The following is a 23,999-nucleotide window of genomic DNA, read 5'->3' as shown; positions in this document are numbered from 1 at the left end:
GTGCTGCTAATTATAATATGAGCAGGCCGTGCTATTCAGAACCACTACCTGAACTCTGTGACAACACATAGTATGTCAGAGGGGCAGTCTCAGAATAGAGGCACATTAACAAGAAGACAAAAGCAGTGTGCTGATGAGGTCTATGCACAGCAGCAGGGGCGAGAGCAGACGGTGAATGTAGCGATTATGGGAAAGAAGTGGGATGTAAGAGATGTGAATGAGGTTGATTGTTGGCAAGACAGGCATCAGAGACAGGTGCTGAAGCCACAATGTGTTCGGAAAAGAGTGCTTGTGTGCGGGTTTCTACTGCGTGTATAAGGATTAATGACAGAGAGGAGTAGCTGTGCAGGAAGGAACTCATTGTGATAAACGTGCCCCTTCTTGTCTTCTTGTCATTTTGCACTTTTAGACATTTCGTACTACAAAATTTTTCATTAGTAGTTTTGATGAGATTACAGTCACCTCTTTTTAAGGACCACATAGGTCAGTAGCCTGATTCAAACAAGTGGCACAGTGAATACTGGTTATTAGCCTGCAAAATATCCATCTTAACTGACAAATCTGTGTATTAATTGAGGTTACTTCACATGACACAAATCAACTTTACTCACAAAATAAATTTAATGCATTTCCTTGATATTAGTTGATTAATTTTTTGTCTTTTTTCAAGATATTGACACTTCTTTCTTAAAATGCACATTACTTGAAAAAAAAAATAGGAAGAATTAGCTCACCTTGTTTTGAGATTTGTCATTTGTCTTTTGTGGGGTTTTTTAAATATATGATTAATATTAAGGGTGAATGTTAGCATAAAGGATTTGTATGAGCTGCTTGGTGTCATGTTTTTTTAGTTAGTCAACTTTATTGTCAGTTCTGTCAAACATATAGAGGATTGAAATGCTGTTTCTCTCACACCCTGGTGAAGGCATTACTTTTCTGTAAAACACCAGCGTTGCATTTCTTGTGACCAAATAAAAAAGAGCATAAAATTAAAGGAAAAAAAAAAAAAGAATGACAAAATGTGATGGAGTGAGGTAGATTGGGCATATAAAAGGAATCTGTATCCCTGCAGATTTGTCTATGTCTCAAATTTACTCATTGAATCAAAGTTTACATTGACAAATCTATAATAAAGTAGAAATGCAGCAGTCAAATGAGACCTGTTGTGGTGTAATGTTGCACTTGTAAAAGTTTTGCAAAAGCCAAGCTGGGTTTCTAAGACCAACGCCCACAGCAGCCCAGGATGATTGACTGTTTCCTCTGGATACCTTTTAACTCTATAAACATTATTATGTGCTGACACAACATGAGCTAGGTGAAGGCTGCACTGCGTATCGGTAAAAAAAAAGCTACAAATCCTTTACATTGACTATATGGTGTCACCACCAGAGACGGGAGAAAGGACTGCAATAACAGTGATAGCCTTGCTCACAGGATGAGGGGCCCTATCAAGGCAGGAGGAGAGGAAACACTAGGTCTGATAAGTGTCTGACAATGCCTTCTGCCTCTCTCTATCGGCCCCAAAAGTGAGCATTAGCTGGTCATGTGCTTGTTCTCGTCAATACCAATAAACCAATGGGCAGGCCAGATAAGATTCTGCTCAGTCACCCCCGACCCCGGTCTTCCTGGTTCTCAGCGCCAGGTATTTAGACTGGCAGGAATAGAGGGTCACTCCCTTCAGCAGCATTTCCCTTTCACAAGAGGTGATCTATTATGAGCTCCTGTAACACTGACTGTGCCTCTAGTTGTGTCCCGTGATCCCAGCCAATGTATTGCTTCTAGCTGAGAAAAGCCTGCATCTCCAAAAGGGGGACTTTTCAAGAATAAGGATTTTAAACCAAGTAATCCGACTGAAACCGACTTGTCCAATTTAAAATTAATCACTTCATTTTGAAATATTTGCATTCATCTTAAAATAATGCAACTTATTATACCATATTAAATACTACAAAAGTCACTTTCATGCAACATGAAGTGAAAAGGTGAAACAAGATGGAGAAGAAAAACATCACAATTGGAATTGGGAGTTTGTGACTCAACAATAAAACAAGTCTTGCTTCAGGAGAAGCCTTTATCAACATTTTCTCAGATCAGCACTGCCAGATGTTCACGTTCATATTGCCTTTAGAGAACAGTCAAATACCATTCAGGCTCTTTGGGGTAGAGTAAGCACGAGGATACAGCAGGAGACAACCCTTAATCTGCTCCAGACTCTGTGGTGTAAAATGCAATGTTATGAATAAAAGAGAGCATATAAAACATGGAATGCAGCAACTATGAAAGGGGGTGTGTGTATTTGTCTGTGTGTATCTAAAGTCTGTGTCTACTGTTTGCCTGTGGATAGGCATGTGTGTGTGTGTGTGGGGGGGGGGGGGGTTCCTTCATGTCTCAGTGCAGCATGTTTTACAGTATGCATTTACGCTGCTTTTGATTATGTATTTTGGACAGTATATGTATATTGTGTTTTGCATCATCTTGATACAGCACTGTCTTCGTACCTTTTTAAATTTTTCACTTCTGTTTGCATCGCTGCTATGAGATCTTGGAATTTTATAATTCGCAGCAGGGACGCTCATATTCTCCGCTGCTTTTCAGTGAATGGGGAAAAGATGATGATTCACCACTGTGAATGTGTTTGTTTTACTGCAACGTTAAAGTGGCAATAGTCCGCCATTATGTGTAGAAGCTTCAATATATGACTTTAAGTTTTTCCCATTTGCATCTTGAAATTAAAGGGAAAAAAATAAACGAAATACACAATTCTTTCTTTAAAATAAAACCAATAGAAAAGGTCAACTGATAACTTTTGCCTTTACATATGCATGAATACGTTTATGTGTGCATGCTGTAGTTTTGCGGTCCCCTAAACATTTTTGTCACTTGATCCTTCTCTGTTCTGGTGCACCCACTGTCTCCTCACCTCGTCTCACTCCTGTACTTTGCCATCATTCTCCTCCTCCTATGGCTCCTTCCTCACACAGATGGCTTTTAAAGCACCTGTATCACTGGAATTAAAACAGTTTACCGTGTCTGAGTCTCTCTCCTTGGCTCAGACTCCAGGTTAAAAACAGTCTACGGCTCGACTCTCTCCTTTTCCTCTCTTTCTCTATCTCACCCTCTATGCTCAGTTGTTCTTTCTCTCCCACTCTGTCTCCTTCTGTCTTTCTCCGTTACTCTCTATGTTTCTCTGCCTCTCTCTCCCGCTGTCTGTCTAGCACTGGGGCCTTGTTTTGACTAACTGGTCCTGCAGTCTTAGTCTCCCAGGAGCGTGCACCACACCCCAGACCAGAGTGGAAACTGGCTCAAGTCGCAGTCAGAGCGAGGCCTGGAAAAATGAAGGAGGAAGGGGGTTGGGGAAGAGACGGCTCTGTGTGTGCATATTCGGGTCTATGTCTGTGTTTGCGTGGCTTGCCCTGAGTACCCAACCACTCGGGCTTTGTACATTTTACCTGCTGCTTCTTCCTTCTTCTGCACTTTCACTTCCACTTCCCTGCCTTTCACTAAGTTCAGTTAACTTCAGCACGGAGTGATTATGTTGGTGAAAAACCTCAATTGTGTCTATTCTCGCTCGTTGCTGGTAGAGGGAAAATTGTTTAGATAAATTAAATGTGTGGCCAACAACTACACCAAGGATATATAAAAGATGCTGCTGAGTCCTTAATACTGGACATGTCCTCCAGCCCATACCAGACAGTAGCCCGGTTTGCTGCCATTATTTTCTTTTCAAATTCCAAAGTTGTGTTTCGTCTGACCCTATTTTTTTTCTCCTCCCTCTCTTAAATTTCTCCTTCTCCTCTTTCTCTTTCAAGCCTTTTTATGCACTTAATCACTCTGTCTCTATCTCCATCTGTCTGCTTCTCAATTTTGTTTCTTTCAGTGACTCCTTCACCTCCTCTCTCATCTCTCCTTCATACGTCTCTGCTTCTCCCCCTCAACCTCTTCTCCTGTTTGTAACCCCTCTCTGCATGTATGGAGGTAGCCCCGTTGTGCTTTCTTCGGGGTGGTGGAGAGTGGATGGAGGGGGAGCTGGCGGTGAGTGGAGGGGAAAAAAGGGCCAGTAAAACAAAGAGAGGTTGTCTGCAGGCTAGGCAGGCAGGAAACGCAAGTCTCCCAGGACTCTCCCCCAGTCACTGCTCTTTGGCTATCCTGCTGGCCCACACCAGATTGAACCTGACAGCCCCGCTGAGCTACAGCAGCTCGCTTTTTATTTGTCCCTCTTCTCCCTCTTTTTGTCTTTCTCTCTATTACACTCTCCATTCTTTTGATCATATTCTAATTTATTCACTTTTCTTTTGCTTTGTTACAAGCGCATATCCTTCATTTCACTTTATCCACACATTTTTGCTGTGTCACTTGTACCATCTTGCACTTTTACTCCATTTCGAATATCCTTTCTTTCCCTCACAAAGACAAGAACCCCTCCTGTGGTCTGAAGACAGGAATGGGCTCCTTGATGAAATGTCGGGGGTTAGAAGTTGAAAAGTTGGAAATTAGTGAAGAGATCAAGAGGTCCTTGAGCAGCAGGAAGTTTTCCCATTGGTGGATATTCTGCTAGTAAGGAAAGGGAAAACAACGCAACAAAGCATCATTTGAAGGTATCACAAGGCACATAATTGGATTTTAAGTATTTTTACATTTTCATTGATGTATTGGTGGATTAGTTAAATACTTTTTTTTTTAGGCTACTAGGCAAACTTTGTTTTTGTGGCTGCAAAGAGATTATAATCTAGACTTCAGATGTGCTGAAAGGAGAAAGTTTGATTGAGAGGTTGATTTTGTGTGTTTTATTATTTGTTGCTTATTTTAGAAAAACCAAGCTGTCAATATGTATTAGTCCACAGGAGGGCAGTATTGAACAGTGTTTAGAGGTGGACGTGCATGAGGTGGAAGTTAATGATGAATTTGATGTCACTGGATGTTTCTCTGGTGTGGCTGTGCGAGGTTACATGGGTCAAGATGGCACACAAACCAAATGTGTTGTTGCAGTGAAGACGACCATCTCCATTTGTTTCCACCACTGTTACCATAAGCCATCTTTAAAGTGTGTTTTGCATACCAAATTGATAGACTTGCATGAATTAACATGACTAAGATCTAGAAAATTTAGACAAAGTGAAGTCACTAGTTTCTTTCAATGATTGATAGCTGAAATACACTGGTTTGAACACAGTGGAGAATAATTTGCAAAAACATAAATATTCATGACAAACAAATCCCTACGCACACAATACACACACATAATGCATTCATAGCTTGGGATCAGCACCCTCACTAACTTCTGAAATGTCAAAACAAATAATTGTTATGATCTATTCAGACTGATAATTAATCATGTATACTGAGTATAAACACAATGCAGTAAGGCACACCTTTTCTATGTTTGAGATGAGGACCTGACAGCAGTTATTGACCTGATTCATAGGAAAATTTGGTGTCCACTTTGTTGCAGCAGGATTAAGTCTTGCTCTTTCTCCTTATCAGTTAAGAGTTCCAACTCTAGGGATTCAAACTGCCAACTTCCAAATTCTGCCTACACTGATGGGAAATGGGATTGCCTCTGGGTGCTTATCCCAGCAACAACCTTGTGTCATCACCATCCCCACTACACGTCTCTATCCGCTGCCCTCTAGGAGACACACTGTTGACAAAAAGATTTGCAGATCATGATAACACTGTGAACAAGCATAAAGCATATGTGGCCACAATATGCATCACATTTTCCCTGCATTTCCTCAGTAAAAGTATGAACGGTTTCAGGCCACAATAATACAAAACATCAAGGGTGCTGGCCAGGTGCACTGTGAGTATACCGGGTGTTTTTGAGACATTGCCAGGGGAACAATACATCCTCTGTTTTATCTGCTTGTGTCAGAGTGACTGATTGTTACTAAGAGCAGTCCAATTTCACACTCAGGTTTGAACTGCAGACACATAGCAGATAGAAAGAACCCATGCAAACTGTGCCAGTTTGGCTGTTTGTCAAGGGCTGTTTGTGTGGGAAGAGGGATCAGGATGAATATCATGCGCATGTATTGTCTCTGTGTGTGTCTCTGTTGTACGTTAATTTGCACCAGTCCCTTTATTTGTGGTTGTGTTGCAAGCGGCCAACTGTACTCTGTCAAAGATTGTGCCATCTACATTTAAACCACCACAGCATGACAAACAAAACCACATTACCATGTCCAGATATCCTGTGAAGAGCATCTTTAACCATGTTTTGATAGATTTATAGATGCCATTTGGCACTGGTCTCCCTGTTTTTCGCTGTGGCAGTTGCAGTCATGTGATCGGCTAGCACACAATGAGAATCCACTTACTTTATTCACATACACAAAGGCAAGTTTACTGTGATTTGACTAAATGCATAGAATTTTGGTCAGACAAATGCAGATTTCTATAGCACTGGATTGCGTCCACTAATCTTTTGTGAGTTGTATATACATGCATATCTCAACCTCTTAGAAAAAAGGCAAATATACTCAAACGTTGCCCTCCCCTTTTTCCTCCCCCTTTGTCAGACCCTTCATATGATGCTGTACGGCGGACAGGATGGTCAAACAACATGCACAGTGGCAAAGGTGAGGACGCAAAAATCACATTACAAAAATCACAAAGCATTCCCAACATCCACACAGTCTAGACGTGTAGGACAGACTCCTAAAGATTACAGCCTCTGTTGTCAGAATATCCAATTTAATCCACTTTATTTATATAGCACAATTTAAAAAACAACAAATATATAACATGAACAGACAGTCAAAAGAAGTCAGCCCAACCACTGACAATAACCTTATTTACTTTGGACCTCTGCTGATGTGCCTTCAATTTGTGAGGCCTAGTTATCTGTAGCCACCCTTCTGATGTTGTCTCTGAACCTTTTTATGTCTGTTTCTCTCTCCCTCTCTCTCCACTGATTGCCTCTCTCTCCGCAGGCTCACCAGTGGTTACTCAAAATGTGACCAAATCCACTGAGCAGCCCAGAGCTCAGCCAGGTAATGCCTTACCAGGAGTCTTTCTTGATCTATGTAGTAAGCACAAAGCTAACAAAGCTATCTTAAAGCTAACTCATTAGCATGGATATCCCTTTGTGCAAGATTGCTTGTTAAAGTTGTTTTCTCCTCTGTCTGTTGCATTGTTTGAAACTAGTAGTTGCTAAAGGTCTAATGTTTAAAAGCTAATGTAAGTAAAGATGCCTAAATTGGCCACAGCGTAAGTGTAAAACAATTGGTTGACCAGCAATTTAATAATGAACTGTTTGGAAGTCTACTAACAAGCGTAATATGTTTACTTGTGTTGTGTTTAGTTTTTTCTTACCTCTCAGCCACACATCTATTAGCATGTGTAATTGGTTTTCCCGGTCAGCTCATTATTCAGAGGGTGTGCAGAGTAAAATAATCAAAACAAAAAAATACAAGACATTACAATATAATGCTCTCTCATTTTGTATGTGATGAGAGTTTTGTATATTTTTTGCAACTGCTACTACAACCTGAGATATTATATTATAAGCGAAAGCAGTAAAGACCTTTTTTTAGTTCAGTCAGCTGTTGCTCAGTGACATGTTTATTTAGTCTTCAGTCTTCCATATTATATCACCATGGTAATCAGCGTCTAGACCAACAAAGTGCTCTTTTTGTCCACAGATCCTTACCAGATTCTGGGTCCCACCAGTAGTCGCCTAGCCAATCCAGGTAAGATTTTGAGCTACTCTAGTCTTTATAATGCATCTGCTTGGCATTATAACGAATTGCCGAGCTGTCAACAGTGAATAATTAGCTTTTAGTTGGATGAGGCTGCATCTTTGATCATTGTTTGTGTATGTGTGTATTTGTCAGGTTCTGGTCAGATCCAACTGTGGCAGTTCCTTCTGGAGCTCCTCTCTGACAGCGCCAATGCTGGCTGCATCACCTGGGAGGGCACCAACGGCGAGTTCAAGATGACGGACCCAGACGAGGTGGCGCGGCGCTGGGGCGAGCGTAAGAGCAAGCCCAACATGAACTACGACAAGCTGAGCCGCGCGCTGCGCTACTACTATGACAAAAATATCATGACCAAGGTGCATGGCAAGCGCTATGCCTACAAGTTCGACTTCCACGGCATTGCTCAGGCACTGCAGCCACACCCCAACGAGTCCTCCATGTATAAATACCCCTCGGACCTAGCCTATGTGCCTTCCTACCACGCCCACCAGCAGAAGGTCAACTTTGTGTCCCCACACCCCCCATCCATGCCTGTCACCTCCTCCAATTTCTTTGGACCCACCGCTCCGTACTGGAGTTCGCCCACTGCAGGCATCTACCCCAACCCAAACGTTCCCCGCCATCCTAACACCCATGTGCCATCCCACCTGGGTAGTTACTATTAAACACCCCACTCTGACCATCCAGCACCCTCTAAAATCTCCCTTTTACCAAAATGAAGTCCACGATTGGTGACCTGCACTCCCAATGAGGCTGAACCAATGAAGACTGAGTTGATGGGGGCATTTGTCCTCTGAAGAAGTTTTGCTCCTCAATGAAGGATGATAAAATTGGACGAGATTTTTTATTTTTTTTTATTTGTAAGAATCTATAAACAACTGGATGCTATGGTCCAAAATGGAATACTACTTACCTTTACAAGACTAGCAACTGTTTGTTAATGTTTTTTGGACGTGCGTCTGAGTTTCCTGTGCCTTTCTCTTTCCCATCCTCCAGAAAGCTGCACCTACTGGTGTCCTTTCCAAAACCTTCCCAAACCAAAGCCTGAGGACAGGAGAACAACTCATGTCTGTCAGCCTCCTCACCATGCTACAGTACCAGACATGGGCCTATTATCTTTGGGTCTTAATCAACATCCTCCTCAGTACATTATGTACATTATGCTTCTGCCTTTTTCCGCTCGTCTACAGCCTTGTTAAGGGGTTTCTTATTCCCACCACATCTAGCCTTCTGTTTCTTCTGTTTCTGTCTGCTAGTCTATCCATCTGCGTCTTTTTATGTGTGTGTGGAGAGTCTTCTGGAATACGCTGGACAAGGAAGAGCTCTCAAAGAGATGGACTTTTCTCAGCACTGAATAAAATTTGGCAACTGGAATATGCCATTCACCATTTAATTTATCCTCCAAACTGGAAGGCTAGAGAAGAGTTGAATGCAAGGGAAGGAAGCGCTGTATGTTCTGCTGACCTGGGTCAACTCAGTTACTTAAAATGCCTTCTGCGTGTTGTGTGTGGAGTTCAAGATGGCCAATGTGTACAATTAACTCGGGTAAGCTGAGTCAAGATGTAACTGAAGTAATTTGCAATAATAATTCAACCCAGGTCAGATGTTTTCAGGGGGCCACACACTAGGCTATTAAATGTTTGCCATGTTGTTGCCTTTCAGCCATGCCATTTCCAGATGTTTTGTTGCTCGACCATGTCAGTATTAATGTGAATGTCTTCTGGTTTGTGAAACACGCTTAAAAGGGATACCCTGCAGCAAAATCAAAATTTGTCAGATGTTTTCATTTTGTTTAATTAAAAAATACATTCATTCGTTTTTAACACTATGTTTGCTGCACACGTCTTAATATAAAACATGAATGTGCTTTATATTGTAGATGTGATTGTGTAGATATTATCTACATAATAAGACTGTTTGTAGTTTGGATGTGTTTTTCCATCATCCCTTACAGTGCCATGACTACATCCAGTTTTTGTATATAGTATATAATCAGAAACCTAACCCTCACAGTGCCTTAACTGCTGTTTAATACCATATATTTTCTATTCAAATGAAAAAGCATTACATCAATGCAATGCATAGTAAGATAATCATCATCTCCATGTTTCACCATAAATCTGACAATTTTTGATTTTGAAGTGCACTCTGACAATAACGGCTGCCACGCTGTCTCTTCCTCTTTGTAGGCCAGTCACGACCGTATAGGTCAGCACAGAGAAGTGGCTTAGCAGTAAGCCATGTTAATAGACAGTTAAGTTGCATTTTACCAGGGCTGGATCCTAGTTTGAGAGCAGCATGTGTGTTTGAATGTTAGTTTCTCACTGATCTAATGCCCAGCAAAATGCACATGAATATCAAGTCAGGAGTTCATTATGTAATAGTAACATGTCAAAACATATCCATCTTCTGGTGTTCAAAGCTGTTAATAGCAAAAGTATTCATTTTGAAAATAAATTACTTGGGACTAAGTAGTTTATCAGAGAAAAAAAACCAATAAAGTATGACGAGATGAAACAAAGAAATCCTCAGATTCGCAAACGCTGTGCGTTTGTCAGACCTATTTTTTATTATTTTATAAGCATCAAACAACTAGGCATTAAAGCAACTTACTGTATAAATTATGCAGAGTTATTTTCATATGTGACACCGTATAAAAAGTCAAGAGAATTAATACGAGTTGACCTCGGTCAAAAATGCAAACCTTTGAAGTCCATTTCTGCTAAGTAGTTTGTTCAGCATTTTAAGCGTTTTTATATCTGTACATTTGGGCAATACATTTTAACATTTTTGCTTGTAATTATTATTTTGGAAATTTGGTTGTAACATCCTAAGTGCCTTTATGCACTAAAGATATTTTCTTGTATTCCCAAAACCACAAATGTCTGCTTGAATCATAATCCAACAGCCAGGGATTATTTTAATCTATATGCAACACGTGATTATGATGGATCTTTTCCATTGTGAATCACTTTTTGTGCCAAATAGCCCTGGAATTGGTGGCATTTCCTGTGCTTTAAAGAATTTCAGGTATTTTATGCAAAGTAATACAAACAGTATTAATATTCACAACCAGCTTCTCCTGAAAATTTATAGCTTTAAAAGAATAAATAAAAAGGGAACATTTAATTTGTATCATAAAGAAATTATGTACCCTTAACTTCAGTGTTTCATAAGCATTATCAATGAAAAGGGATCTGTGCTACTTCGTATATGCAATGTATTTTGGATATCAAATATATATATATATGTGTATAATTTTACAATTAACCAATGTATTATCATTGTCATTCCTGCAATGTATGAAGTAATACCTTTTGAAAAAGGGCTTTTGTATAGGAAAATGTGACAAAATAAATGTTTTTACCTCTCAAGTCATCCTCCATTGCCTGCCTGTGGCTAATACCAGCGTGCCAGGACAGATAAATACACAGTTGCTGTATTTTTCAACGGGACATTTTAAGAAACCAGATTTGCAAAATAGTAGGCTAGAATGTTGATAGTGACTAAAAATAATTTTGCCTCACATAGCAACACATTAGTTTATTATACTTAAGTCTATTTTAGCCTTTAAGGCAGCAGTAATCTGTAACGTCTGTTTATTGCACTACAGTGCAAAACAGCTTTCTGCTCCTCACCATTTAAGTCCCCATTTTTTTTATAACTGTTGATCTTGATTTAACTGTGTGTGTCTTTTGAGAGACTGTAGTTTGTGGTGTTGTTGAATTGTTATACTTGTTTCAAATATTTTGTCTACCCCAATTACTGTATATTAATAATGGGAGAATAAATATGTTAGTTCTTGTTGGCAGTACCTGATAAACCAGCAACTGAGTGTATAATGTAAGCCGTAATCATCTCCAGTGGAAACACATGGGTGAAAATGCACCATTTTTATAGGCTTTCTTTTTGTGATGCCAGCTTTTTGCAATGACAATCACAAGTTGAATGTTGCCATTGCAAAAACAGTGATAAACTGTTACACCCTTTGTAGTTCTATCAGCAGATCATACAAGGCCACAAGCTGTGAGCAAGGGAATTGTATGTGTGAAATCACTTTATACTGGTTCACATGAATTTGAAAGTCTCCTTAGTATTTGACTCTTAGCGTCACTTAATTCTCTACCTACAGCTAGATATAAGTGTTGGTAATTTAACAATCTGTGTATATGCATGGTGTCTGTGTTAAATGACAGCTACAGCCTATGTAAGTGCTCTTTTAATTTGTATAAACCATATAGACAAAAATATGTATCACAAACACAGTGACAGTCATCAAGGACAGTTTGGAAGTTTTTATTGAAATATGCTTGTGAAGCATGTGTTTATGCTGCTTAGCAATTTCACACATTCATCTTTTATCCCAGCCCTGCTTATTACTCTGTCACTTGCTACAGCAACATCCCTGGTGCATGACTTGGCGTAGGCAGTTTATTAGAGGTCATAGTGGGAGGTCTGCCTTAACAAAACCTGTTAAAGCTTCATGCTAGCATACAGTATGTGCAGTTATTTCTCTAAAATGAGAGTTCTGGTTTCATGTTCAGAACCTGCAGGCAAAATTATGGGCAGTAAGCAACACCTATTATCTCCCAAACACCTCCGCTCTATTGTTTTTGGATCCCTGTTTGCTGTCATAACTTCACTTTGTTTACAGATGAAAAGAGAAGATAGGGGTTGGCACTTGTCATTACGTTGCTTTCACCTTTTTGATCACAGTCCTTATATGACGTTCCGGCTCGGTTAGACAAAAAATAATAATACGACAGACATTTTTTGAATGCAAAAATATTTATTACAGTGATTTTTTCCACTGAGATCAAATACAAAAAAAAGACTTTCATAATCTAATCAATGCTGTATGCAGCCATAACTTTGTTCTCTCACATTATCTCCACTCAAGAAGAAAACTACAATTACATCACCCACTGTTTGGAAAGAGTGGCCCCTGAGCTTTGCTTGTGCACCAGTGTCTGAATAGTTAAGCATACTCTAATGGTTCAAATCCAAGTGACTCTTGAGTACACCAGCCTACAGTAGCATGAATTATTGAACAGCCACTTTATCTTTTTCTCACTCGTGACAATAGCATGGCCCTCCAAAACTAGTCCTTCAAGTAATTTTGAAGATTTACACACAGTATAATCCATTTGCTTTGTTATTCTGCATCTCCATACTCAGTAAGCCCAGGCCAAAGGTAAATTAGAACCACTCATCTTTATTGAAAGTAAGAGTTCCTATGTATTTTCCTTGTGTGTGTATAAGAAAACTTTGTTTTCCGGTTCTTGAATTGTACCTTTACCACCTTGCAGGACCAGGGCTCCCTTCTGAAATATGTTTATGGGTATGGGTTACATACAAATTGTTCACGAAAAACTGTCCTGACCCACATATTGCTTTCTCATCTGTGTCAAACACAATATAATAATAAATAAGTAGGTTTTCTTTTCTTCATATTTAATTGTTACACAATTCAAAATCTGCCTCCAGCACTTATTTGTCCTTCAGAGTCTTGAGGAGTTTGTCAGTGAGAGGTAGTAGGCTTATACCATTCTCCCCTCCTAATGTTCATTGCAATGTAACGTCATCTCACATCTTGGTGACACTGGGAGGATCACTGATGTCAATCACCTGAAATCCCTGGTTATCATGTCCATCTCTGGAGTGGTGATGATGACCCTTGATGTTGTGGTAACAGTAGGCACAGTGTGCAGTGGCCACTGGCATGACTTTGGAGAAGTTGGAGAAATCTACCCTGTACTTGCCCTCTTTGCTTCTGGAGATGATGGGCAAGAAGTTGTAGCCCCACATGATCTCCTGAGGAACAAAAGAAGTCCGGACTTGACAGGAAGAGCTGGTGGACTCTGCTGTGCCGTCTAGGAAGACAACCAGCTCAAAGTCTTGTTTGTGGAGCGTGTCCACTGCCATATCAAAGAAGGGGCTGCTCTTGTCGATGGTGTGGTAGAGCGTGAGAGGACATACAAAGAAGAGGTTGTCCTTGCCGGCGTCCACCATGAAGTCAATGTTCACCTGGTCCATGATGATTGTCTCTCCATCTGGTGTGGTTGTTGTCCTCAACAGCTTGCCGTAGATCTGGCTTCCAATCATCAGGGTCTTGCGCAGGTTGGCCACTCTGATTGACAGGCAAAGAGAACCGTTTTTGGGGCTGATGACAGCCATGTCACTAAATGTGATGGTCTTAGCCCTCTTTTTGGGTGAAGAAATTTTGGTCAGGACAACTCCACACATGAAGCAGTTGATAATAGCTCCGAGGATGCACTGGATCATGAGAAGGGCCACAGCACTTGGGCAGATAGGGGTGACTGCTCTACTACCATACCCAATAGTTGACTGGGTTTCAATGGAGTAGAGGAATGCTGTGGTGAGCCCTACAACATTTTCAACACATGGAGTATGGTTTGATGGGGGATTTTGCCACGTCAGGTCTCCATTCATGCGGGCAATCCAGTACCACAGCAGGCCAAAAATGAACCAGCTGAGGGTGAAAGAGTTGATGAAGTGAAAGATGACATAACGCCACCGGATCTCCACAAAGGTGGTCCAGAAGTCAGCCAGGAAAGCAAAGTGATTATTGTACTTGAAGTTTCCGTATTCCATATTGCAGCGACCATCTTTGTTCACTAGTCTGGTCTTGTGGCTTCTTTGCTGCACAAGACAGTCTTGTATAGGTTTTTTCATGAATCCAAACATTTTCTACAACCCCGCAACCTATAAGACAATAAAACAGGAGAGAAAAAAACATGAAGATAGACATACAGCACGTAATTATATAGTTGAATGCCAGTGATCAAACAGTTGTGTGAACAAACATTTACTTATTCATTTCTTAAATGAAATAGCAATGTAGATTTCCTCCAATCATAAAACAACAAAATTAATACAAAGTTTGCATCACATAGCAATAACAAGCTGCTCATAGCTGACTTGTTCCAGCAGATCAAACACTGCACCTGGGACCCCACTAAACTTTTGCAGCCCCAACAATGACAGAAAAAATCTAAGTTAAAAATGCAGATAACAATTGTACTTGATAGGCCACTTCATCCTAGTCTGGGTCATTTAATCATCTAAAACAGCGAAATGTCACAATGACACTGTCTGTCAGGGGCTGAAAGTGGGGTGTAAAAAGGAAGATATGCAAGCTCATATTGTGCAAAATATTTTTAAATTTGTGCTTCATAACCAGTCTGTGGTTTTCCCTTTTGCTCAAAAGGTAGAGAACCTACAACAACCTAAATGGACGCCACTTCCAAACTTCCCCAAGTCTTGGAAAGACCTGATCAGAGCTACTAACATTAGGCTTAACTCTGGTAGCACCACCAGGTAACAAACTGGGGCATCATGTGCCTCTCTGTGTCATTTTTTTTACACTGTAACGTTGCCATGTTAGTAACAAAACACTCATATAAGCAGTTACAAATATCTGATTCCAGCATTATACTATTAAAAATATTTTTATTCCATAGCTACAGAAAACACTGCCTTCTGCAAATGGTTGTTCTAGCTAGTTGATTTTGGACAGGATGTTTTTATTGTGGAGTGGTGAAGAGCCACCCGACTCTCTTGAGTCTGCCAGATGACGCAAAATAAGCAGGGTGCTCTGGGTGCAGGCAACATGGAGGGATGTTAACCATTGTTTATTTGCATATACCATGCTTTAACGATACAAAGCTGTAAATATGTTTCTAGCTCTTAATGTTTTGCTCTTCTTCTAAAGGTTACATAGCTGACTCTTACTGTGGACTGCTTACGTTAAGTCTCAAGACATGTTCCAAGCTGCTCTGTCCCACTGCAGTTTTAATCCTGGGGTTGATGCAGCACAGCAGGAAAGACCTGACGTTAATAAGAAACAAAAGTTTCTACTGAAGCGAACACATAAGTGCTCCAAATAAACCAAATAATTTTGGAATCTTGGTCTCTTGCAAGTGTCTCAACACAAGGATCAGCTTTGTTTGCTAAGTTACAGTGCTGCAAAAATAAATGTGGCATTAAAATGATTTGTGCAAACCCAGCCAGAAGGCCAGCTGCTCAAAGACATAACAATCTTTGACTTTATTCAAGCTCTAGTTCTCATAAGTCTGGTGCTTGATGGATGGTTACTGGCAGTATTGGCTATCCAGAGGTTTCCAAATAAGTATGCCCTCTGTTCTTGCCAAGTCATGCAAACCATCCATTTGGTCCATGGCGTGCTTGTTAGTGAGTGTGAAGTAGTACAAAACGAGCAGTGCAGTGAGTTTGTTTTTGTTTTCAAACCTCAAAGCTCGCATCCAGTCATTTTGCCAAAATAAATCTATTAATCGCACTGTGTAGCTTGTTTGCAAGCTTTAATCCTTTTGAAGTATAGTATAATAAAAAAAATATATATATATATATGTGTGTGTGTGTGTGTGTGTGTATATATATATATGTGTGTGTGTGTATATATATATATACACCTCTTCATACAGAAAGGATCACTTCGGCAAAAGCTGGTGTCTGCAGCTATAGCACCCCTAAACAAGGTGACTCTCAAGAGGAATCGATTACTCTCAGTTTCAAGTTGTTTTTACCTATCTTGTTATGTGCTGTTGTGTTGTCTTCCATGTATACTGTATGTTACTGGTCTGTGGTGATGTATGTATGCCTTGGAATGGGAACAATAGTCTAACTACCTAAAATATGCTGGAATTATTTCTGGAATTTAGTAATTTAAGTATATGTAGGACAAGTTACTATGAATTATTTCTTTGCAACAACTACCTTTCAGAATGGAAATGGAAGGAATCTGAAGAAGTCAAGAAGCATTCACAATATAGTAGATTAAATCAAAGCATTAAATCAAAAAGGGCTTTACTGCCATGACTCACAGAATTAAAGCACCAACCTTAATCAGAATTAAAAATTCCAATGAAATAAATCAGTCAATAAATGTAATTGTATTTGACATTTTTCTTCTATTTTTCCTTCACACAGGCTTTTTGAATGTGTATATAACGCCATGGGTTGTGATGGAGCAGTGGATTAGACACATGCCTTTGGTGTGAGAGACCTGGGTATGACTCCAACCGCAACATCCACCTATGTATCCCTGAGAAAGACATTTAACCCGTAGTAGCTCCAGAGGTGTGTGACCTCTGACATATAATTGTAAGATGCTTTGGATAAAAGTATCAGCTAAATGACTAATTATTATTATTGTAATTGAATGCCATTTCTTTGGGATAAAGATGTTACGTTCAAAATGCTCTGACTCTGAGTCATCACAGTAAACGTATTTTATGTTTAAAACTTATGAGACGTCTGTCCTCAGACCCCTTTAAGTCTTCTTACTGCTGACTGATAAAAATTTGAAGATGTGTAGTTCAACTTATGAATAATCCATTTAAGTAGAAACAACTAAAAATCAAGTAGTAGTAGTTGTAGTAGTAGTAGTAGTTGTAAGTAGTGACATAATAGTACTGCTTATGTTGCATTAATTGCCATTAAGATTTACAGGTAATTAATATTTAACTGTATTCACATATTTCCATTATTCTGTCAAGTGACTGATTTATTATAATGCATCAACTCTTTAGGCTCATTCTAATAACAGGTAATCAATAGCTACTTTCATTATTTTCATTATTAAAGTGGCTTGTAGACTTGCAGGTATTTAGCAATAGCTGAAATAAGATTTAAAATAGAGATTACTGGAATATGTCATTATGAGTTTTAATGCCTAATTTGTGGTAAATTATTTATTTTGTTAATGAAGTACAAACCAGCTTTATTAGAATATACATAAAGTAAAAAAACTAATTGGAACCAATCAATTTATTTGTAGTTCCTTTGTTTACTGATTTATATTTTAGGTGACACTCATAGGGACAATCTTATTTTATATAAATGAATTGTATCTGAACTACTCACACTAAGACATCATACTCACTATATTCTAGCAAGAATGAGGCACAGCTGAAAAAGAAATATGTTAACATGAAAGTTCAGTCCAAACTCACCTCAGTGATTTGAAGTGAAAGTAGTCTGATGCTGATCCAGAGGTTAACGGATGTCAAACTCCAGCTCAACCTTCTCTCCTTTCCTTTCGTGACTTGCTGGTGATTGAGACAGTTGACGTGTGTCCTACGGTTATGCCTGTTCACCAACACCTGTGTGCATTTATACCTGTCCTGACATGGTGTGCGTGAATCAGCCAGGGGATGTTTACACAGAGACATCAAATACCCCTCCGCCCCCAAACATACATGCACGCACACACACACAAGCACATGCATACCCTTGCCCTGGCTCTAATAAGTTGTTTACCCCACAGACACCTGGCACCAAGGGCCAAGCTGACCTCTATCTACCACACTCCCAGTCCACTAAAGTCTAGGAGATGCCTTGGATTTATGGTTGGTTGTTTCTATTTTGTGATATTGGAATTTAAGCTTTTTCACAGTTGCACTCACTTTAGAAAAAAATAGCCAAGTAAATCTTGACAATGTAAAACCAAAACCTGCATGTACTGTATCTGTATATGGTTCCGGTTATACCTCTCAATAACAAACAGACTGTGTGGCATTATTTACTGTAGATACACACGCACGCACACACACACACACTTTTATTGGCATGTTTTGGGATAATAAATTTTTCTCCAGTTGTTGTCCGTGCATGGCAAGTGCAGCAATGATGCAATGTCTGGAGATGTGAGCTGCAAGAATGTTTTGGGGGGAAAAACAGCTTTTCATTATCTGACATTTACATGTTATAATAATCATGTTGCCCCTGGGATACTTTATGTGTCCATGATAAAAAAAGACCATATAACTCATATATATTTATGCATTACACCACTCTACCATAAAAATATGTTGTCACTATGAATGAAACACGAGAACGAGAAAAGTTGTGAATAGTGCTGTTTCCAGTAAAAGTGACAGAAAAAACCTTAGTATTACCTTACATACTGCGGAATGTGTAAACTATTGACAGCACAATACATTACTTTTGGCACACATAGAGATTAGTGTTGCGTGTTTATTTTCTAAATCCCTGCTATTGTAAAAGGATGACAAGCTTTTTGTATTTAAGCTTCATTCAGGGGGTGATATGTCTGTTTGCTTAATCAGCTCCCTTGTTTTTAATCCCTTGTAAATCCAAAAAAAGGTTAGTGTATAGCCACGAGACCACATAGCTGCACTGATTGTTGAGCTGGTTTAGCAACTTAAGAACTGCGGAGGCTACATTCGATTGATAGTAATGCATCTGAGACAATTACTGCCTCTGAATAATGACTACATAACTACAGACAGGGTGATGCTGTTTTCATACTTCAGAAGAAATCAACAGAATTATCGACATAACTGATAAAGTGTTCTTTCCATCTATTAACAGACAATGACTTTAGTGACCTTGCTGACTATAATAATGCGCAATTAATATGAATGGCTGAATGATCTGTATTGTCAATATACTCAGGTACAATGGAATTCTGTATGACTTCTCCCTATGTAGTTAAAATAAAAAATAAAACAAAACAAATAAAAGCAGTACCATAAAACAGCAGTCATAGTAACATGACATTTAAATAAGGTTTGTGGATATGACAAGTGTATGAAAAACATATATATTATATAATTTATATATATATATACATGTAAATTGGTGAGACCTGTTTTTTCTCACAGCAGACATTGTGGCATGTAAACTAATGTCCATGTTTACCTTTAAACAAACAAATCACTGATTTGTAAACACAATACTGCCACAGCAAGCCTTCACTGTTGAGAAATACATGTTTGAGGGATCCGTACTTAAGTGCCATTGGTAGCTACAGAGAAGGTAAACAATGGCAGTTTCTCTCCGCATCAACTAGAGCACTCCAATGAATAATGCTGGTTTCTGTATCAGTTTCTGTCAGTCAGGGCCAAGACGATGCCAGCGGTCAGTAAGTATTACAAAATTACCTGCACCTCACTACCTGTAAGTTAATAAGTACAGTAACAAAAACATAGAAAAGATGTTTTGTCCCCACATGCTACTGCTCATACTTTGGTAAGATTCAATATGATGTTTAAATGTCTAATCTACAGACAACCCTGCAACTGTGATGAGGTTTACCAGAACTAAAAACAAAAGCAACCAGTGATAACAATCACCACCTCTTGCACCAGACTCACACAATGTGCACCATTTTTTTATTACTATATTACATATGTATTATATTATATATGTATATATATACAAAGATGAACTAATATACTTTTGGCCACCTAGAGGCAGCAGAAACCAGTTGTGAACAACACTGACATATTATCACCTTTTAAGTTTACATAGCAAACTCGTTAGCTAGCAGTTGCTCATTTACACGTCGAGCAGATGCAGAGCAACATGACCATTCATTTGGAGTCATGTTTTTAGTCACCATATGTAAGTTCGATCTCTACTAACTCCTGAGGGAAATATCTCGCTCTTTAGCTGCTAAATAAAGCACTATATTTGTCAGCTAGTTGCTAATTTGTCTGGGTGCTGTTTTGTGCCGCAGGTAGCTTGCAGTGGGTTTATCAGAGCTCTTTCACTGAAAGCAGCTGCCTGCTGCGACAAAAAACTGCGCTGATGAGAGCAGTGAGACTGAACCAAAACTACAAAACAGTGAGCTTAAGGACACTATAAAGCTTTTTAGAGCCTTGAGGGACTTCATTTTCAGATCATAATTTTCAATTCTCGATTCTTCAGCAACCCCTTTCACATACAAGTAGTCACGTGTGCCGTTGATAATATTGAAACCCATTTTCTTGTATCTCTGTTACATTTAAAAAAAAAAAAAAGATAATAAAACATTTTTAATTTAATTAAATCTACATGTGTGATGCACTAAAGCAGATTAGTGGGTGCTGTAGGTTCAAGCCCCCCAAATCAACAGTAACAGAAGTTAGAAAAAGCCACTTCATGTGGTAAATTCACTCACCACTTATCCAGTACTGGGTCGCTGGAGCCAAACCCAGCTGACATCGGGTGAAAAGCGTGGCACACCCTGGACAGGTTGCCAGTCCATCGCAGGGCCACACATATGCAACCAACGCTCACACTTTCATGTGGTCAATTAATTAATCAAATTGACAACACTTCTTAGACAGTGAAATCAAGATCAGAGATATTGTTTTAAGTCTGTTAACACTTGACTTAGGTCGTCCTTTGAAGCTGTCAAACATTCAACACGTGTCATGACGCTTTAAGACTCAAATTCTGTCTCACTTTAGACCGTTGGCAGCTCCCTGTGCCAACTTGAACACTTGCACACTACTTAGTCTGTGAGCAGTTCATGGTGAGAGACATCACTTTTAAGGATTTGATTAGACTATTCTTTTTTTAGGTTTCACGTAACCCATTGCTCTCGCTCCTATTTTCATGCCCATTCATTCTTTTTAAACATTTTTAAAAAGACTGTTCAGTTGCAAACCACATCTGACTGTTTCACAACAAAAAAAATCCTTTGCAGTCAGAAATAATAATAAAATGTCGCCTTGAGCATTGGGATTAAACCATTTTAAATCTAATTAAATCTGGTTTGAAGAGAAATGAAGCCTTTGTTTTTATTATTTTTCCCTTTTTGATTTGTTATTTAGGCATGCTTGGCAACACATAGTTTTAAAAAGCAGCGTTGCAAGACATAAAGCTCTACTAGGGCACAGGCACCCATACATTTTTGAAAGTGAATGAAATGTGTTAGTATTTGCTTTACCAGCTTCCCTTGCTTTGCCCATTATTATTGGCACTGCCATGTCAGAAAGGGCTTTGACCAGATCATAAGCACACATACCTACGTCACCACTAGAGCTGGTCCTGACCTTCCTGGAACCTAAGAATTAAAATTCTGCTATGGGGCTCTCATACCTGACTTGTGAGCCATGAAAACAATTTGTCATTGCTGCACAGTCACACCTGACACAGCAGTACTCTCACTACAATCCTCCCTCCTTTCATACAGTCTGTCTCTGGAATAAGTCTGAATGGAAACCTCTTCTAGAAAGATTCAGTAAAAATCAATGTCCAATGTGAATCCAATGCTTATCTTGTATTAGTAAAGAGTTGTATCTAAACTTGAGAGACAGATAATTATTGTCTTGTTTTAAAATGGTAAGTTGAAATGTGTCTAGTCTGGAGTGGTCCGACTTATGATGCTGGTGGAAGTTTAATTTAATTCACGCACGTCACGTGCAACACATTTTAACGCAGTTTATAAACACAAACCAAAAAAAGTTGTATTTCATTCCAACATTGTTCAGACACAAAGTCTGGCAAGCAACCAAAACACAGAGAGTAGGATGCACTTCGCAGCTGGGTTAGCAGGACAGACAAACAGACAGACGATTTACTGTAGCTAACACGTTAACTTACTGTTATCTGCTGACTTCAGACTTTGAGAGGAGAGAACACAAGTTTGCCTGACTGCTGTTCCCGAAAATTCTTGTGCACAGAAGGACAGTCCCTCGTCATCCTCTCATCAACGTTATAGACACTCGCTTTCACCTTTGACTCGTTTTTTATGCAACGTTCCTCAACGGTAGCAATGGGCCGTTTTATGTTAACCACCGTAGTTTTATTTTGAAAGCGTAATCGGACATTGCATTTTTATTATTGCTGACTTGACCAGATGTTGCAGATGTTTTGTTACTAACTTGACTACGTAGCCCTACATGTCCAAAAATGACGCCATGGTGTCTTGACCTTCTTACTGGCGCACAGAGCATGAATACTGGGGCACATGCCCCATTAAAAAGTGTCTAGCAACGGCTGTGGTTTTAACATTACTTTGCATGGGTTCAATTGAATAAGTCTATACTTTGGAGATGATGGTTGTTTGTGTAAGTGTGTGTGTGGGTGTGAGCAGAAAGGGGGGAGGGTGCACACTGATGGAAGCCATTTTGCTGGGTCATCATGTCACTGAGCATTCATATTCCATATCCATCATTCTCAGAGTTAAAATGGCAAAGTGGTAAATGCCAGCATTGCTATCCCAAGCTGTGCAATATGCTTGTAAAGTGTTTTCTTGGGATAATTTAAACATACGCTGTGAAGCATTTCTCTGAAAATGTCTATGCACTCTGCTGTCTTATTGTCAGCATACATTTGTGCAAGACCATCTCATGGAAAATCACAGATGTACTAGGCATGCAGAAAAAAACATGCTGAAGCGAATGATCTTAGGATCTGTGAATTCAGTACTAATGCCTTTAGGTGCAATGTGCATATCAATAGGAGTCTATAGATGAGGACTGAGGTCTGTATGTGACAAGTAAAAAGGCCATCTTAAAATTGTATTTTCTGGAACAAATAATACACCTGTTTATGTATATTTTGTTGAATGGAATACATTTTAATATATGGCATGTCTTTATATAATCATACTGGACTGTAAGGAGTGTAAACTCAATATAGAGGGTCTTTGGGGATCCCCCTTCCCCTTCTGAATCAATCAGCAATTAGGAGGTTTCCAAGGTCACAGGGGGATCACGCATGTATTTTTGTCCACCACTCAATATTCTCACACATCATGATCTTGTCTCCCTGTAATACGCCCACCACTCAAAGGACTTCAGCCTGATTAAGCAGCTGCATAGCCTGAGTAAGCAAGTCAGTGAAAGAGAAAGAAAATATGAAACCCCTCTTAAAATCTCAAAATCACTTCCCTCACTAACCTTTTTTGTTCTCACCCTCTGCTTTACTGCATATTTTTGTGTGTTGTAAAATGACACCCTTTGACAAAATCCACAAGCAAAGACTGACCTACTGTTCCACTTGAGGGAATATGCCTTTTCTCAGTTGTATATACAGTCACTATATCACATTTCATGTATTTTCACAATTCTTTATCCTTCATTTATGGCTACTTCATTATTATTCAGTTTTCTTGTATCTCAGAGTAAAATTCTCCACATGAAAAAAAGGATTGTTGTATGACAAAGACTAATCTCTTCTTTGCAGTGGTTATAATGACAGACTGACAGCGCTTCCCTGCATATATATTACAGCACTGCTAGAAGAGAAGTGTCTCTAAATTTGCATATTAAACCTTTCATATGAGTGTCTTTGAAGGTACCAGAGATCACAAAAATCGTTCTGCTTGCAGGGGTGCTCAAAATCTACAAGACTTGGTGTCTCAGTAAGAACTCAACTTGGATAAGCTAACATATTTATGACTCCCTGGAGCTATTTAGAGAATCACACGTGCAGAAATTGACCCTACTTTGGAGTCAAATAAATATTGTCTTACTATCAACATCTCTTAATGAAATAAACATTAATTTTATTCAGGTT

At 39.3% G+C, this 23,999-nt stretch overlaps 2 protein-coding genes across 11 annotated transcripts in view; one reads left to right on the top strand and one right to left on the bottom strand.

The window, feature by feature from the left end:
• The window catches only part of fli1 (Fli-1 proto-oncogene, ETS transcription factor), a 31,847-nt gene extending 20,769 nt beyond the window's left edge, over window positions 1-11,078 (top strand). For all 10 annotated transcript variants that reach the window (XM_038692839.1, XM_038692836.1, XM_038692838.1 and 7 more), the window contains 4 exons: window positions 6,519-6,578; window positions 6,933-6,992; window positions 7,644-7,691; window positions 7,836-11,078. In XM_038692839.1, the coding sequence (XP_038548767.1) occupies window positions 6,519-6,578; window positions 6,933-6,992; window positions 7,644-7,691; window positions 7,836-8,365 (698 nt within the window). In that variant the 3' untranslated portion in view covers window positions 8,366-11,078. The remainder of the gene's footprint in view (window positions 1-6,518; window positions 6,579-6,932; window positions 6,993-7,643; window positions 7,692-7,835) is intronic.
• A 1,391-nt stretch (window positions 11,079-12,469) lies between these two features.
• Window positions 12,470-17,831, bottom strand: kcnj1a.1 (potassium inwardly rectifying channel subfamily J member 1a, tandem duplicate 1). The gene is made up of 2 exons (XM_038692844.1): window positions 17,696-17,831; window positions 12,470-14,426 (listed from the first exon to the last, which is right to left on the bottom strand). Exon 2 carries the CDS (start codon window positions 14,406-14,408, stop codon window positions 13,287-13,289), a length of 1,122 nt encoding a protein of 373 aa, XP_038548772.1. The 5' UTR covers window positions 14,409-14,426; window positions 17,696-17,831; the 3' UTR covers window positions 12,470-13,286.
• Between the last annotated feature and the right edge of the window lie 6,168 nt (window positions 17,832-23,999).

The sequence above is a fragment of the Micropterus salmoides genome, unplaced genomic scaffold (genome assembly GCF_014851395.1).
Source record: "Micropterus salmoides isolate LMB-PRFRI ecotype aquatic unplaced genomic scaffold, ASM1485139v1 Ms_hic_scaffold_3, whole genome shotgun sequence".
Classification (NCBI taxonomy): domain Eukaryota; kingdom Metazoa; phylum Chordata; class Actinopteri; order Centrarchiformes; family Centrarchidae; genus Micropterus; species Micropterus salmoides.
This window is presented reverse-complemented; position numbering and strand designations above follow the sequence as displayed.

Bases quoted from the DNA above. Each gene is read 5' to 3' on its own strand.
- kcnj1a.1 (XM_038692844.1), bottom strand. From the start codon at position 14,408: ATGTTTGGATTCATGAAAAAACCTATACAAGACTGTCTTGTGCAGCAA.